This window comes from Schistocerca nitens, chromosome 2 (genome assembly GCF_023898315.1).
Source record: "Schistocerca nitens isolate TAMUIC-IGC-003100 chromosome 2, iqSchNite1.1, whole genome shotgun sequence".
Lineage (NCBI taxonomy): Eukaryota > Metazoa > Arthropoda > Insecta > Orthoptera > Acrididae > Schistocerca > Schistocerca nitens.
Window position 1 is genome coordinate 822676173 of NC_064615.1, and position 18495 is coordinate 822694667.

The 18495-nt window shown below is 43.5% G+C and overlaps 1 protein-coding gene across 2 annotated transcripts in view; it reads right to left on the minus strand.

Annotated features, from left to right (window-relative positions):
* The window catches only part of LOC126237078 (uncharacterized), a 719539-nt gene that overhangs the window by 85188 nt on the left and 615856 nt on the right, over positions 1-18495 (minus strand). For both annotated transcript variants that reach the window (XR_007545027.1, XM_049946875.1), the window contains one exon: positions 879-958. Coding sequence is in view for 1 of the 2 variants with exons in the window: in XM_049946875.1 (XP_049802832.1) it covers positions 879-958 (80 nt within the window). In the remaining variant the exon portion in view is untranslated. The remainder of the gene's footprint in view (positions 1-878; positions 959-18495) is intronic.

Below are 18495 nucleotides of genomic sequence, written 5' to 3' on the forward strand. Positions count from 1 at the left end.
CAAGACGCTTTTCATTTTTATATACCGTAAGAAAGGATATACTTTTCGGAAAAATTGGGGCTCCCCTGAGCTTTAGGCATACGTCGTCCAACTTCGTAGGGACAAACACTGATCAGTTGCCGGCCGGTGTGGCCAAGTGGTTCTAGCCTCTTTAGTCTGGAATCGTGCAACCGCTACGGTCGCAGGTTCGAATCCTGCCTCGGGCATGGATGTGTGGGATGTCATTAGGTTAGTTAGGTTCAAGTAGTTCTAAGTTGTAGGGGACTGATGACCTCAGATGTTAAGTCCCACAGAGCTCAGAGCCATTTTGAACTGATCAGTTGTTTTATTTATTCCTTATTCTTATTAATATTTTATTTAAAATAACAATATACAACTTTCAAGACAGCTTTCACTCTCTTATACAAAGAACGCAAGAAGTGAGATTCAAACGTATCGCCTCGAAGGTTAAATGTGACCCGAGCAGTGTGTCTATATCAATTCCGGCCACCGCCAATCTAGCAACGCATTCCCTCCTAAAGTATATTCTAACGTATCAGCATCGTCAATTCTTTGATTTCTCAGAGCTGTTTGGTGTTGATATAAAGTTACTTATCCTCGAGTGTTCTAACGTTTACGCCCGTTCGACATATTATGCATAATGACCTTCGACCTCAGCTGTTTCGAAAATGGAAGCGTCTCCCAGTAGTAACTTCCGACCAGTACGTCGAAGCTTGTCTAAATCCACGTCTCACGGTGTCTGCCCTGCCCTTGTTAGACGCAAACCTAATCGAACATCATCAATAAATTTTACATTCAACCATACTGTGGCTGCTTTTGGTGCTTCTATCGTTAAACTAGATCCTAAAGGTGTTTAAAATTACTAAAAAGGAACGTACCAATGTAAACTGGAAGGCGAAAGAGTCCGAGAGGAAGACGATCTGAAGGGGGAAGGTACAGGTCAAGTGGCGTACAGATCCTGAAAGAAAAGAATGAGAAGCAGGTTATTTACAATACTTGATCAACAGATAACGCTACTGTCATTTTACAGCGTCCGCTGAGCACACTGCAAAAACAGAACTCCTGGGGGTGCGTAAACATGTGGTAAACGCGAAGTGACACAACGGTACTAAAATGAACTTTTAATATGTAGGGAGCCCTACATTTGAAAGACTTCCAGTACTGATAGTGTCGCATACGGATGGAATACGCTTGCTTTCAAAATCTATTAAGCTGCTCCACTATCCAGAGAATGGCTGGGCCAAAGTGATGGAATTCGAGTCGTGTGAGCGAGCTGACTGTATCGGCTCCTCCAGTGCTTCCAGTTGACTGGAGCCTTTCTTCGCTGGATCATAACGGCGTAGCGGGGGGTGCGCTGCTCGCGCACAGTCGCCAGTAGCGGAGAGTGCGGCAGGCGGAAGAGCAGTCTGTGGACCCCAGCCGCTTCGAAACTCTGAAAGGAGGAGCCCTCCCCCCTGGCGAAGGCTGCAGCAGCGCTGAGTTATTCGATTCGCGTCCCACATTCCATCGGCGAAGCTCGCCTCACATCGGCACATAAAGCTGCACGCCTTTCGGGCCACAAAACATGGAAACTGGGCCACAGCTGACTGGAGGCTTACCCTGTGTGTTACAGCCTATCGCGAGTTTTCGTTTTATCAAATGACACAGGGAGTCTAGAGCACTGGCGGCCCTGTGGGGCGACTGAATCACACTATGTCGAGTCCAGGCCATAGGTGGTTGTGACACTGAGCCGTGCTGCGGCTCGTGTTGGTGCTGTTTGTAGGTATCCGTCCACTGTTGGAGGCCAGACGGTATCGTTTCGTTGGCACGGTTGCGGTTGGTTGTCACCTTCTCGTGTTCACTGGCGCTACTCGGTTTCACAAGCAGCGGTGGTTATCGGTATGTAGTAACTGTTGCCCTATCTTTGGGGCGACGTCGTTGTATTTCCGGGATGTGTGAGTGGGCCAGTTCAGTTGGGGCTCGGGAGGAGACAGGTCCGCGCAGTGCCAGGACACGCCGGGACAGCTGGCGGCAGGCACGGACTGCCGGATGGAAGCGCTGTGGTCATGGGGGTGTACGACCTGATCGTAAACAGGATACAGCAAGCTTTAAGATGAGTGCATTTCAATCAAAGTAGAGAAACCTCCACCATTGTGATATCTCGCGATTCTCCTGTGACTTGGGTTCGTGTTGCTGCTCGTAGTGTCGCCGAGGCGAAGAGCAGCGAGTGGAGTGCTTGGGGAAGGCGGATCTGATTATCTTTCCTCGACTTGTTATTATTATTTACTGCGTTCAACTTGTTACCATTTGGTAAGTTCAACAAGCGGTAATTTTTCTTGCCTGGTGGCCGCTAACGCCCCAGTTACCTGCCCTAGAATTAGTGTATGTAACGGCAGTGTACGTTTCCTCGCCTCGCCGCTGCTGTCCGGGAAGGCGTGTAGTTTTGACAGCTTTCTTGATTGTAGGCCGGTTGGTGATTCCTCGCTTTCGTGGTAGTGATTTCTTTCTCGTGCCGGGCGCTCTAAACACAGTATTCTGGGGACGTGGTGCAGACCGCCGGTTCCGGCTTTGGCGTATTGTTCCATCGTTGCATTTGGCTTAGCGGACGTCAGGTAGCTTCAGCAAGATTATCATTAGTCATTCGTTAGACTGCCACTAGTCTGAGTTACCGTCTTGTGAAGTGAATGCATCTCTTGGCTGCCTATCTCATCGCTCGCGAAACTGTTTGTTGCCGGACCTTCTCAGAGGTCGATTCCTGGAGCACCGTCTGTGGCCCCTTGGTTCTTGTAAAACATGTGTATCCTAAAAGGAGGTCTGGTGGCCAGTAGTTCAGTGTAACGCTCCTTCAGACCACGCCTTCTGCGGGTCTTATCTTCCTCAATACCCTTTAAGGAACTTATGTACTGGTCCTTGTGTTTTATTATTTTATTATTTATTACAATACCTTGTAACGCCTATATTAAAGGTTATATGTGTCTAGTTAATAGTTCTGGTCGCCTTCTGGAATAAATCTAGTGTAGTGTTCAGTGAATGTTAAAGATTGTGTTACAAAGTTTACCATCATCTTATTTCACCCGTTTGGTGATCAGTTTCTTGTTTTTTAATTAACCTTTACTATTGTATTTGCTGTTTTACTTTTTTACTATTTTTATATTATTGCCGTTCCTGGCGTGTAAGGCCTTCAGCCGTTATTGTGGCCATTGCAGGGAGTTCTTAAACAATTCCTAATTTATTGCCATTCTTGGCGTGTAAGGCGTTCTGCCCAAATCAGAGTGGCATACTTTTAAAACATCATCTGCTGTATCTGTATTTAATGGTGATTTGCTAAATTGTAACTCACTGAAAACACTATTATTTACACAGTTGTTTATTCCTTCATTAATAACGTGTGGTATTTTAATTTATTGTTGAGTCTGTAATTACTGGTTTAAAATATATTATGTGTAACTGTAAAAGGCAACCAATGGTAACTGATTACGGCCCCGTCCACAATCGTAACCGAATCCTGACTTCCCTTGACTAGCAGGTTCATTTTTCCTGCCATTCTGCGGTAATTTTATGTAGAGCATACTGGCCCTATTTGCTACAAAAAAAAAGCTAAGGTGTCCTTCAAGTGTGGTCTCTCGGTTCTCTCTGTCGGCAGGAGGCGGTCAGTAAATGTCGTTAGGAAGAGTGAAGGTCCGTGAAGAGTTGGGCAGTTTTCACGGAAGTAAGGCTGTGGATTGCTTCATGCTTTTGTCAACAGAGGAACACCTTGCCTAACCCTGGACTGAAGGCGCCGTGCTGCCACTGCCATTCCCAAAGAATAATTGAGCTTGGTATTTTAGACTATTCTGTTCGGACATCAAAGGAGGAGACACCGTGACGCCACGGGGCCACTGTAGGAAGGTCCATTGCTTTCTCTTCAAAGCTTAGTGTACCCATTCGAATTGAGTCTCTTCACCATCGTTCTTGGAATGAAGAAACCGAAGCCGGCCGCTGTGGCCGAGCGGTACTAGGCGCTTCAGTCCGGAACCGCGCGGCTGCTGCGGTCGCAGGTTCGAATCCTGCCTCGGGATGTGTGTGATGTGGATGTGTGTGATGTATTTAGGTTAGTTAAGATTTAAGTAGTTCTAAGTCTAGGGGACTGATGACCTCAGACTTTAAGTCCCATAATGCTTAGAGCCGTTTGAAGAAACCGATGGACCGATGGGTCACTGCTCCGGCCCAGTACCAACGTCTTATTTGTAAAAATGCGTTTGTACACCAAGAGCGCTAAGTTTCTGCAGTGTTCCCCCGTTTATTCACGAAATAAGCGATATTCTCATCCATCACAGTGGCAACAGCAATGGTTTGTCCCTTCGATATAGAGTGTTGTTTGAAAGTAGAGAGTTGTGGAGGGAGATCTATGTTTGGTGGTCATTTGATCCCCGCCCACAGTGGGGTCTCTCATCTCCCGGTCACACATCTCTGGTACTGATGGGCGCATCGTATACTGATTTTGGGGAAACGCAAGTGTCGCAATTGCGGTAGTGTGATTATTATTCGGAGCAGCCCGTTACTTGCCTACTTTGCCACGCAAATTGTATTGCTTAGTTTGGTCATAATTTGAGGCACCTTCTTGTACCGTTAACTTTGATTTTGCAAGCTGCCCAAGAAGCAGATCTTGTTGCACTTTCTCCACAGATCGTTTCACACTTTTGGCAGCCTCCCCACGATGTACGCGTCATTTTATACTTTGAGTTTTAATTTTAATTGTGATTTATGGTACGTCATTAGAGCAAATAAATATCTTTCAGTCCAGTTCCAAGATTCTTTACATTATCATCCAACTTTCCCGTGGTTAGGCTAACCACCAATATTAAATAAACCTGTTGCACACCTAAGCTTGTTCTCATGACGCATAGTAGTCAAACTCAGCGATCAGCTATATTAAGAACTGAGAGAACAGAACGAGCAACACACTCGCTCATCTTGTATGATTAAAGATTTCTTTTATAATGACCCCTGCACTATCAGGAACCCAGCTTCATGATTCTATGATATTTTGGAGATGTTTCCGCTACCAGTACTTGGGCTCATTCATTCAGGTTACCGCAGACATGAACAAAGATGTTAATTGCACTCTCACTCAGGAAGTATTGCCTTCTGTATCTTCGTGGTGAGTCTCCTGTGGACACTCCCGACTTCCTAGATGCTTAGTTTACAGGGGTATATGCACCCGCTACTGCTTAGACGAACACTCAGGCACCTTATCACATGTCGACTGATTTGCTGAATGACCCATTCTCCATTTCTGGGACTATTTGGAACATTAAATGAAACAGTAATCAAAATCCACGGAATTTGGTATTTCTACAGAATCTACTACATGATGAGTCACTTCAGATCAGTATGACATACCCGAAGAAACTCATGCACCTCTTCAACGCCGAACTTAGGTCATTATCATGGTCACATGTGGCCTTACACCATACAACCATCTACAAAGTTTTTGTCCAATGTGCTGTACCTGACAGCTTTAAGTGAATGTGACTAACGTCTGGAATAAGTATCTCTACGAACCGCTTGAGGTTCATACTTGTTTGTAAGGAGTTTACAACCTGCGTTATCGTGATTAGTAAGATGGACGTTTTTGTGTTCTAGCTTGAAACAAAGTAGGCGGGGAAACCAGCGTCGATGATACGCTGTTAGCGGAAAACGTGGTAAGGGACGAAGAGCAGGACTGGAAGTAACATGAGCTCACATCACTACCAAGAACGCATCCAGAATATTCTTAAACAGCAGCACACACAGAGTTCCAGTTCAAAGTGTCAGCCTAGAAAGTCAGATATTTTGTATTTGAGAATCAGAGGTTTTTACAGTATCAGCCGATACAGCCACCAGATCGGGTATTTGTTCCCAGTATCGGGTCAACAGCCATCGCCTTGTGAATTGTTTGCTTCGGCTTCTGCAGTCGCGGCGGCCGCTTGCGGAATTGTTTGCTGCACAGGTACTACCGCTGCTCTCTCTATCTGTCTGACACACGGCTCCCCATCGCTTGTTATTAGAGGCATCACTGTTCTTGTATCAGATGTTTCAACCCTTTCATGGATAAAATTCATTTTTTACAGATTTTTAAAATATTATGGTGAAAACGTTTTCTTTTCAGTCCCATTATTATATTTTCACCACCAAAATATTTGTTAAGTTCTCCATTTTTTCACAACAGGAAGTGGGACTCATATGTCCCATGAACCAACGCGAGATACCTTTTCTGCTGACTGACTGATTTCGTAATTTTATTTTTTTTAGCCATAAACTGGATTTTGTGGAGAATAAAATAACTACAAATTATACATGCATGTAATCTTTTTATTTGTGTAGAGCCAGTGTAAAAAATATTCATTACATTTCAGTTTTCATGACACATGACCAATACTTACAAAACTTTACATTCCCTGAAACTTGGAAAAACATGGTGTGCCACAAAGTGATACAACACAAGCAGTGCAAACAACTTTTGTTCTCAGAATGAGATTTTTCACTCTGCAGCGGAGTGTGCCCTGATATGAAACTTCCTGGCAGATTAAAACTGTGTGCCGGACCGAGACTCGAACTCGGGACCTTTGCCTTTCGCGGGCAAGTGCTCTACCAACTGAACTATCCAAGCACGACTCAAGCCCCATCCCCACAGCGGTACTTCTGCCAGTATCTCGTCTCCTACCTTCCAAACTTTACAGAAGCTCTTCTGCGAACCTTGCAGAACTAGCACTCCTGCCTTTGCAGTGCAGTCCCGATTTTTTCTCAGGTTCAGTACAGTCGTCCCTAGATGGCAGCACCGTGCAGAGCTGGGTAACATATATCCCGACACTCGAACTGGCGCTCAAAGTTAGTGGGACATATATGACCCATCAACCACGAAAGGGATAACTCGCAGAATTATTATTGACTTTATAAGAGACTGTAGCCTACAAGTACACGATGTAACTAAATTCCCGTTACAGACTTTAAGTACAGTTTCCTTACACCAAAACAAGAAGAAATGTTTAGTAAACGTCAGTTCTAAAATGTGTTCCTTAAGAGTTAAGAGCACTTATTGGTCTTCGATACTATGAAAAACATATCTTCTATTGCAAGTTCTTTGCTTTCCATGTTTTTGGAGGAGATAGTATGGACAAAAACAAGAAAAAAAAATGACGAGTAAACATGGCCTCTAAAGTGCATACTCTAAAGACCTATGGCCACTTTCTCATCTTCACTACTGTGATTCACGTCTCTTCTGTTGAACGAGTGTTCATAGCTCTTAAGATGTGCAGGAAATGTATTCGCTGTTGCGAATATAAACCACCATCGGCTGCATATTGGAATGACGACAGTGAAAACCTGTGCCAGCCGCTCGCCTTAACCGCATCGGCTATCCGTGCACGAACCACAGCCAGAGCCAAACTTCTATACATCGTCGTCCATGTACGTGTACTTAAGATATCGTCTTAAGAGAACAGGTTTACTGGGCTTTTTTCTGTTTTGGAGTAAGGAATCTGTCTTCAAGCTCCATAAAGGGAATTTTTTTTACACCCTGTATAACTGGTCGCCGTTCAAAGCTTCAGTAACACCTCACGGGTTGTTCGTCGGGCAGTAATGCCGTATTTCTGGACTTTTTCAGTTTTCGTCATTGTATAAGCAAAACATTAGGTAGACATTTTATCTGAGAACAAATAAATCTGTACTTGCACTTTTCTCGCCCCCTAGAACCGAACTTCCAAGTGTAAAACAGCTCGATAATTTGCGACCTGCTTTAGGAAAATCTATTTTTTCACGCATCTTAATGTTTATGACATCATATCTCCTGAAATATGTGCCCTACACTGATAAAATGCTCAGATACATTCAGTGGTATACGTGAACACACTCTAGAATTAAAACGTCATGTCTAACGGGAAGTTTTACTACAAAAACAGTGAAAGTGTAGTAAGCGATAAACATTTTCTTTTTTTTTTCTTTTTTTGCGGTGCGGGGTGGTGGTAGTGTAATAGTGCTAGCGACAGTTTCGAAAGGCTTTGAAATTATGTGTAAAGTTTCCTGGAAGTAGCCAAGTGCTCTGATCCTCAATGCATGTGCACGTTGAGAATTTCTTGCAACCCAGTCATCTACACTGCCTCTTTTTTTTTCTCTCTCCAAGAACATACATCGCAGGAAACAAATGTTTTTCAGTTCTCTATGTAGAATGCACTGAAAGACATAAGTCGAAACAAGGCCCCAGGAGTAGACAACAATCCATTGGGACTACTAACGGCCTTGGGAGAGCCAGTCCTGACAAAACTCTACCATCTGGTGAGCAAGATGTATGAGACAGGCGAAATACCCTCAGACTTCAAGAAGAATATAACAATTCCAATCCCAAAGAAAGCAGGTGTTGACAGATGTGAAAATTACCGAACTATCAGTTTAATAAGTCACAGCTGCAAAATACTAACGCGAATTCTTTACAGACGAATGGAAAAACTGGTAGAAGCCGACCTCGGCGAAGATCAGATAGGATTCCGCAGAAATGTTGGAACACGTGAGGCAATACTGACCCTACGACTTATCTTAGAAGCTAGATTAAGGAAAGGCAAACCTACATTTCTAGCATTTGTAGACTTAGAGAAAGCTTTTGACAATGTTGAGTGGAATACTCTCTTTCAAATTCTAAAGGTGGCAGGGGTAAAATACAGGGAGCGAAAGGCTATTTACAATTTGTACAGAAACCAGATGGCAGTTATAAGAGTCGAGGGGCATGAAAGGGAAGCAACGGTTGGGAAGGGAGTGAGACAGGGTTGTAGCCTCTCCCCGATGTTATTCAATCTGTATATTGAGCAAGCAGTAAAGGAAACAAAAGAAAAATTCGGAGTAGGTATTAAAGTCCATGGAGAAGAAATAAAAACGTTGAGGTTCGCCCATGACATTGTAATTCGAGACAGCAAAGGACTTGAAAGAGCAGTTGAGCGGAATGGACAGTGTCTTGAAAGGAGGGTATAAGATGAACATCAACAAAAGCAAAACAAGGATAATGGAATGTAGTCGAATTAAGTCGGGTGATGCTGAGGGAATTAGATTAGGAAATGAGACACTTAAAGTAGTAAAGGAGTTTTGCTATTTGGGGAGCAAAATAACTGATGATGGTCGAAGTAGAGAGGATATAAAATGTATACTGGCAATGGCAAGGAAAGCGTTTCTGAAGAAGAGAAATTTGTTAACATCGAGTATAGATTTAAGCGTCAGGAAGTCGTTTCTGAAAGTATTTGTATGGAGTGTAGCCATGTATGGAAGTGAAACATGGACGATAAATAGTTTAGACAAGAAGAGAATAGAAGCTTTCGAAATGTGGTGCTACAGAAGAATGCTGAAAATTATATGGGTAGATCACATAACTAATGAGGAGGTATTGAATAGAATTCTGGAGAATAGGAGTTTGTGGCTCAACTTGACAAGAAGAAGGGACCGGTTGGCAGGACATGTTCTGAGGTATCAAGGGATCACATATTTAGCATTGGAGGGCAGCGTGGAGGGTAAAAATCGTAGAGGGAGACCAAGAGATGAATACACAAAGCAGATTCGGAGGGATGTAGGTTGCAGTAAGTACTGGGAGATGAAGAAGCTTGCATAGGATAGAGTAGCATGGAGAGCTGCATAAAACCAGTCTCAGGACTGAAGACAACAACAACAACATATAGAATATCATTACCTGGAATTTCAGCTTGTCCAAAACAGAAACTTTAAACAGAACGCTACCTTAAAAACATCAAGAACTATGGCACTACGCGAGGAGAGGAGAGATGCAGTGTCAAATTAATGGGATGAGTGTTTCAAAAGTTGCGGAAGCCCATAAATCTCCGAAACACAATCAGTGCATTGCGAATGCATTGTCATAAATCAAGACCTTTCTCAATCTCAGCAGCCACATCAGAGGTGAAATACTGTAGAATCCAGGTATCGAGCATACTTAAAAAGGCTTCCAAATTGATGTGTTTCGACTTTCACATCTCGCTTGGCCACCCAAAAGCATTCAGTCACACGGAAATGTCTTGAAATCACTTCACTGTATTCTGGTCGATTGTAAGAATATTTCCAGTAGATATCCAAAATTTTGTCAAAGCCGAGTATATGCATATGTGCACACAGCACATTGTAACGCGAGAAAACGACTTTCTTATGTGGTACGGAGCTGTGTAATACGCATCACTTCTGCGGATGCGTTGCAGGGGTTTCATTTCTACACGTTAGCATCCAGCGGCTCCTTCACTCTCACGGCCTGCCGTTTCAAGATAGCTTACTGTTTGCCTCTCCTCGGCCCACCTGAGGCTGCGGATATCGATCTGAGGACACGAGTTCGCTTTCAGACTGGAGAGCGGCTCGCTCGAATCACCGTCAACATCGCTTTATGTGATGAATCTATTACTGGCCGAGTGTATTGATATGCCATGCTTCTTCAAAGTATGTGGTGAATCTATTGGCGGTCAACTAAACTGAATATACTTAGCAATCCGCTGAAAGCGCTGAAAACGACCTTGTACCCATTTTCAGCACCGGATCGGAAAGGGTGGCGCTCTGCTTAAAACAAGGGACAAGCGTTCGAGAGGAACGGGCATCCACCTTCCTCATTTAGTGTTTCCGGCTAGTGTCGAAGTGCTTCCTCAAATAGGATAGGGCCAATTTTCCCCATCGCCGTCCTTCCTAATGAACTCAAAATCTGAGAAACGGCTACCTTCGTTTCCTCCGTTTCAACGCACTTGATAACCATCCCATAATGCGGGAAACAGTTGTTTCGTACACTTCCGCCCCGCCCGTCACATACCCCTTACACAACCATCATCATTCCCATTTTAGCACTTGAATAGCATATTTGGTGGGATAAAGGTTCGTCTCCATAGTTCAGTGGTTAGCGTGCTTGGCTGCTACGGTACGACGCCAGGTTCGACTCCCGGTGCTACCTTGCTGGGATGCCTGGGACGCAGAGCACTCATCATCCTGATGCCAACTGAAAAGGTACTTGAGTCAGAAGTAGCGGCCCAGGCTCAAGAAAAACGGTGGGGACTGGGGTGTGCTACCCCCACGCCCCTCGACACAGCATCCTGTGACGCCATTGGTAGAAGATGATACGCCGGTCGATCAGTCCCGAGTAGTCAGAATGTGCAGCTTTGGTTACTGGTATCAGAGAAAATTACGACGCAGTCGGCTTTGAGCAGTGACGTAGTGAACATACTATAAAGGAGATAAACAACATCGTTGACGATATTTTGTAACATAAACAAAAAGGACAGTTTTGATTACGGGAAAAAATGGTTCGGCTTACAGTTATTAATATCACGTGCAAAGAGAGAAAGAAATGGAAAGAAATGGATTTGTGTACAGTTAAACCAAGTTCTACCACTCTAATGGGCGTCACAGTACACAGTATAAGTAATTATTTACCGTAAATAAATCTTGGGTACTATTCGAAAATACGTTTTAGCTGTATACATGCGACATGCAGTTTCGAATATTTGTTCTTGTCACTAGTATATCGTAAGAGGGTTTGTCGGAGAGAAACCGAATCGAGTATCGTAAACACAGCTTTGCAGATTTATTGAAGACCACGATGCAAAGAAAACGACGCTAGTGTTGCAAAATACCCTTTAGCTATATAACTCAATCGAAGAATGCCACACCCGGTTACTATGTGTGTAATAGTAGTAAATCGAAAACGTTTTTACATCATAACAACTATTTATCGGAAAGAATACGCATTGTGTACCGTAAAGAAATGGTCTACAGACGTAGCGGATACCTCGACAAGCAGTACGAATTAAAAATACACAGCTGATATTAAAAGAGTAATACCTCTAGAAACCAATGAAAATATAACAACAAATATGACAGTAAAAAAGTACAGTTCAAAACGTGGCGCAGCAATCACTACAGATAGATTAGTGGTCAAAGCTGACGGTTAACATCGCAAATTCCTATCTACTGCTGTCGTCAGTTACAAGTCTATGTTCGTTTCCTGGACGTTCGTATCATTTTAACTCTTCAGGAATGAACGAAATTTCTTTTTTTTCAGATGTGCTGTCAAAGATATATCTTGTATGAGGAGATAAAATTAAGCATGTCAACCGTGTGTGAACCCATATGTAAATGACTATTGGATAAAGTAGGAAGCTTCATGAGGTAGTTTGCGGATGATGCTCTTGTTTATAGATAAGTAGCAACACTGGAAAACTAAAGAGGAATGTAGAAAGACGCTATGTTCCAAGGATTCGCAATTGATCCACATCATAAGCAAATGTGAATTCGCAATTGACCCACATCATAAACAAATGTAACGTGTTGCGTATAAATGTGCGCTATTGTGTGATTACACTAATACTGAACAGTCACGGGAAATAGTAACATACATGAGTACAGAGAGAAAAAGTGGAGCGACGACACAAAAGCAATCGTAAGAAAGTCATATGCTAAACTGAGAGTAATTGAGAATCGTCAGTAATCAGAGGAAGGAGCCAGCTTACAGAATGTATGTTCGACCTATACTTGAGTATGTCTCCTCTCAGTGGTCCTTATCAGATGGTAATGGTAAAAGAAGTAGCGAAGATCCAAATAGGGGGGTCGCGTTTCGCCGCGGGTTTGTTTACTAAGTGCGAAAATGTCTCGGAGCCACCCATTTTCGGTGGCAGCCGCTACAAGAGAGGTGTTGTTCGTCACGATATAGTTTACTGTTAACCTTTCGAGAGTGTACGTTCATACAAGAACCAACCAAAATATTGCAGCCTCCTGCTTTTATCTCGCGAAAAGACCGCGAAGGTAAAAGTGTATTCGATCTCACACGGAGACTTCCCACCAGTCGTCCTTACCGCGCACCATACGTAACTGGAACAGCAAAAGCAGGAAGCAGATGAAGCACCCGCTGCCATACAGCGTCACGTGGCTTGTGGAGCATAGTTATAGATGCAGTAACTCATCTCTGGCCATCTTAGGCAATAGTTAAAAGTGTTAACGCCAGTATTTCTTTCACGTCTCTTTTCGGAAGCAAAATCTGTGAGTAGTCGATAACTGTCAATGGAGTGCGCAGCGGTCACGGGTCACTTGCGAGATGATTTTTTGAGCGCTCACCAACCACATTGGAAAGTCCGTCCAGATGCATGTTTGAGCTGGCGTTCACGTCTGGTGTGGGGACAGCTTAGGCAGCAGGGGCGCATCACATGAGCTCACTGTGGGTTTCTGGAGGATTCCAGCGTAACCGGGCTGCCACCACAGACTGCCCGACCGCTCTGATCGATAGCCTCCGGCCGAGACCCCCAAGGGTCCTGCGACACCGGCCGCTACCCAAAAAGCCACCTCTCTGCGCTCCACGGGCCAGCCTCATCACATTTACCTCACCCTCACCTTGCTTGAGATCACGAGAGCTATCCTATTACATGCACGTCTCCAGAGACCAGAGACCTTGGAGGAGAACAATGCCTACGACTATAGTCGAAGTAGATACAGTTCAATGTTAATCATGGATGACATGAGAAATGCAACATACATACACACACACACACATATATATATATATATATATATATATATATATATATATATATATATATATATATGAAAGGAGTCTACTGCTACTTCCATGTGGCACCCGAATACTGTAATGTTACTACTGTAAGCTAAATGAAACTATTACAGGCCTGTTATAAACGATGTAGGTCTCTGATGGGTTCTATTATAAAGAACGACCGCAGAGCCAAAGATACTGCTTCTAGTCTGAGACTATAGTGTTGAAGTAAGATAGCACTTGGCGCACAGCAGTGGGTAGCTGTCTGTGAGCGAAAGAGGATGCAGTAGGTAGTTTTTGGGGTGTGCTCTGTAAAGCCACCAGGTGTTAGATTATAATGCAGGAATCACGAGTGCGCGCATCATTGGAAACATAAATGTGGAAGCAGAAGTCTTCTCGCTAGCAAGGTAAAGACGTTAAATATTTATGACTTTCGTTTTGCGAGCGCGTTAGTGTTGATGAGTTTGCTAATAATTATCAATTGTTGAGTAACCTCGCAATGTACATTAACAGATTTGATCTAAAGGCTAGTTAGATCTTTACCTTCTGTAACGGTTTTAAGATTTGGTAACACAGCTATCCGTAATTTGATTAGTTGTCTTTAAGCTTTTTTTAGTGAGCTTAGATGGTACTTACTGTATAAATCTCATTTTTTGTGACTCTATTATTAAAAAAGAATGTAATTTTTCTGTGTAATGTAATTTCAGTTTTCAGGTCTTTTGGAAAGTCAAACTTAACTTCGAACACAATTCACTATTCAATTCACTATTGAAAAGGTAGTGTTCGTAATTCGCCCAAATCAATACCTCCTCATTGCTCCGGTCATATGTTTTTCAAAAGTCACTGTATTTTTCTTAAGTGTTTTCATCTATCAGTCAAAAGAATTTCATACACATTTCAAAGTAATACGACCAGCACTGCACTCGGTTGGTTGGTTTGTGGAGGTTAAAGGGACCAGACTAAAATGGCCATCGGACCCAGCACTGCACACCGCTGAGCCTGTAGCTAGTATATTTTATTCTTCTTCATGAGAGACCAGAACACATCGCGATCCACCGTTGCTGCTTTAGAGGTAAGACAATGTTATTGATTTGTTATGTGCACAGGAACCAAAGTTACCATTCTTGAACAGAGCCAGAGGATTCAGTGCCTACGGGCTGAATGTATTTTGCAGTGACTATTTCTTTATTGGTATTGGGAGTTGAATTGCGCTACACAATGACTCCAGTTTTGTATGCCTTCAAAAGAGATGGTCAGTATTCGGGGATATGACAGGAATGACCGTTCGAAACAAAAAAAGCAAGTAAACATGAGCTCTAAAACGCAAACCTTAAGAACTGTTAGCAATTCTTCATCTTCGATACTGTGTAACAAACCCCTACTACTGCAAGCTCTTTGCTTTCCGCATTTTGGAAAGTGGTAGTATGGACCAAAACAAGAAAAAAATTTCCTGTAAACATATCCTCTAAAATACATAGCTTAAGAGCTATGAGCACTTCTTGATCTTAGCTACTTTGAAATACAATTCTAAAGAGCAGGTGCTCATAACTTTTAAGGTACACAGTTTAGAGCACACGTTTACTGGAGATATTTTCTTGTTTCTGGCCACACTACCACTTCCCAAACTGTGGAAAGCAAAGAGTTTGCAGTAGAAGAGATTTGTTTAACAGTATCGGAGATCAAAAATCGCTCATAGCTCTTAAGGTATGCGTTTTAGAGCACAAGTTTACTTGACGTTTTTGTTTCGAATGATCATTCCTGTCATATGCGTGAATATTTACCATCAGTTACATATAATAACACTCTCAGTTGCAATTACTCACACTTGATTACTTGTTCATCGTCAACGTCTTCTTCAAGGATCAGGCCTTTTGACCCGTTCCCTCAGAACTAATCACGCCATCATTGTAAGGGACGTCCATCGTCCCTCTTGCCTGTTCGGTTATATTGTATTGCGGCTTTAGTTATTCTATCATCAGACATACTTTGAACATATTCTTTCCAGTTCACTCAGTGTTTTTCAGTTACATTTGTAATACGTTCAACATTTTGTTCTTCTCTGATATCAATATTTCTTTTATGGCCCAACCATGAGTATTCCGCTATAACGCGGAGAAACTTCATCTCTGATGATTCGATTCGTCATAAATGATCGTATTTTAGGGTCCAACATTCGCTACCACACAGCACAAAATGGTACGCTATTACTTTGTAGGGTTTAATTAATGTTTCTTTCCGTACGTTATTTTGCAACGTACGTTGTACAGTTCCACAGAAATGTCTTGCCAATTCTCGCTCTGACTTGGCAAATTTCAAATTGCACCTTAAATATTTAACACTCTTGCTTGTTCGATTATTTGTTCACTAATAACAATTTTTGGTCTTATAGGTTCCAGTCCTAGAAATCCATCACTTTTGTTTTATCTGTTGATATTCTCATTAAAGGAAACAAAAGAAAAATTCGGAGTAGGTATTAAAATTCATGGAGAAGAAGTAAAAACTTTGAGGTTCGCCGATGACATTGTAATTCCGTCGGAGACAGCAAAGGACTTGGAAGATCAGTTGAACGGAATGGACAGTGTCTTGAAAGGAGGATATAAGATGAACATCAACAAAAGCAAAACGAGGATAATGGAATGTAGTCAAATTAAATCGGATGATGCTGAGGGGATTAGATTAGGAAATGAGACACTTAAAGTAGTAAAGGAGTTTTGCTATTTTAGGGGTAAAATAACTGATGATGGTCGAAGTAGAGAGGATATAAAATGTAGACTGGCAATGGCAAGGAAAGCGTTTCTGAAGAAGAGAAATTTGTTAACATCGACTATAGATTTAAGTGTCAGGAAGTCGTTTCTGAAAGTATTTGTATGGAGTGTAGCCATGTATGGAAGTGAAACATGGACGATAACCAGTTTGGACAAGAAGAGAATAGAAGCTTTCGAAATGTGGTGCTACAGAAGAATGCTGAAGATAAGGTGGGTAGATCACGTAACTAATGAGGAGGTATTGAATAGGATTGGGGAGAAGAGAAGTTTGTGGCACAACTTGACTAGAAGAAGGGATCGGTTGGTAGGACATATTTTGAGGCATCAAGGTATCACAAATTTAGCATTGGAGGGCAGCGTGGAGGGTAAAAATTGTAGAGGGAGACCAAGAGATGAATACACTAAGCAGATTCGGAAGGATGTAGGTTGCAGTAGGTACTGGGAGATGAAGAAGCTTGCACAGGATAGAGTAGCATGGAGAGCTGCATCAAACCAGTCTCAGGACTGAAGACCACAACAACAACAACATTCTCATTCCGCAGTTAGCGGCAGTTTGACTCAATATGTGTAGTGAAATTTGAAACTTTTCTTCAGATGCTCCCATTATAATCTGGTAGTCAGCAAACAGCTTCGTCATACATTTAAAATTATCACTTTTGGCTGTATCACTTAATAAAATCAACCATTTACGAATTATGTCGTCTATGTACACATTAAAAAGTGAGGGGGGGGAGGGGAGAGACAGTGGGCAGCCTTGTCTGAGTCCTTGATTAATATCGACAGATTCTGCCCGATTCCTCACAGTGCGGATACATAATTTATTATTATTGTACGGTGACTGAATTGTCGTAATCAGATGTGCTGATTCCCACAAGATTGTCCGTCAGACGCCTTTTGGTAGCAGATAATAAAAAAGTTGGCAATCTAAATTACCATCTTTTCTTAATTACTCACGCCAGAGTGAAAAGATAATTAGAATATGATCTACTTACTCTAAGCCCATGTTGAACATCTAACATACGTGCATCGGCAGTAGCCGTACTGGTACTAATCTCTTAGTTTCAACTTTAGCATATACACTCCTGGAAATTGAAATAAGAACACCGTGAATTCATTGTCCCAGGAAGGGGAAACTTTATTGACACATTCCTGGGGTCAGATACATCACATGATCACACTGACAGAACCACAGGCACATAGACACAGGCAACAGAGCATGCACAATGTCGGCACTAGTACAGTGTATATCCACCTTTCGCAGCAAAGCAGGCTGCTATTCTCCCATGGAGACGATCGTAGAGATGCTGGATGTAGTCCTGTGGAACGGCTTGCCATGCCATTTCCACCTGGTGCCTCAGTTGGACCAGCGTTCGTGCTGGACGTGCATACCGCGTGAGACGACGCTTCATCCAGTCCCAAACATGCTCAATGGGGGACAGATCCGGAGATCTTGCTGGCCAGGGTAGTTGACTTACACCTTCTAGAGCACGTTGGGTGGCACGGGATACATGCGGACGTGCATTGTCCTGTTGGAACAGCAAGTTCCCTTGCCGGTCTAGGAATGGTAGAACGATGGGTTCGATGACGGTTTGGATGTACCGTGCACTATTCAGTGTCCCCTCGACGATCACCAGTGGTGTACGGCCAGTGTAGGAGATCGCTCCCCACACCATGATGCCGGGTGTTGGCCCTGTGTGCCTCGGTCGTATGCAGTCCTGATTGTGGCGCTCACCTGCACGGCGCCAAACACGCATACGACCATCATTGGCACCAAGACAGAAGCGACTCTCATCGCTGAAGACGACACGTCTCCATTCGTCCCTCCATTCACGCCTGTCGCGACACCACTGGAGGCGGGCTGCACGATGTTGGGGCGTGAGCGGAAGACGGCCTAACGGTGTGCGGGACCGTAGCCCAGCTTCATGGAGACGGTTGCGAATGGTCCTCGCCGATACCCCAGGAGCAACAGTGTCCCTAATTTGCTGGGAAGTGGCGGTGCGGTCCCCTACGGCACTGCGTAGGATCCTACGGTCTTGGCGTGCATCCGTGCGTCGCTGCGGTCCGGTCCCAGGTCGACGGGCACGTGCACCTTCCGCCGACCACTGGCGACAACATCGATGTACTGTGGAGACCTCACGCCCCACGTGTTGAGCAATTCGGCGGTACGTCCACCCGGCCTCCCGCATGCCCACTATACGCCCTCGCTCAAAGTCCGTCAGCTGCACATAC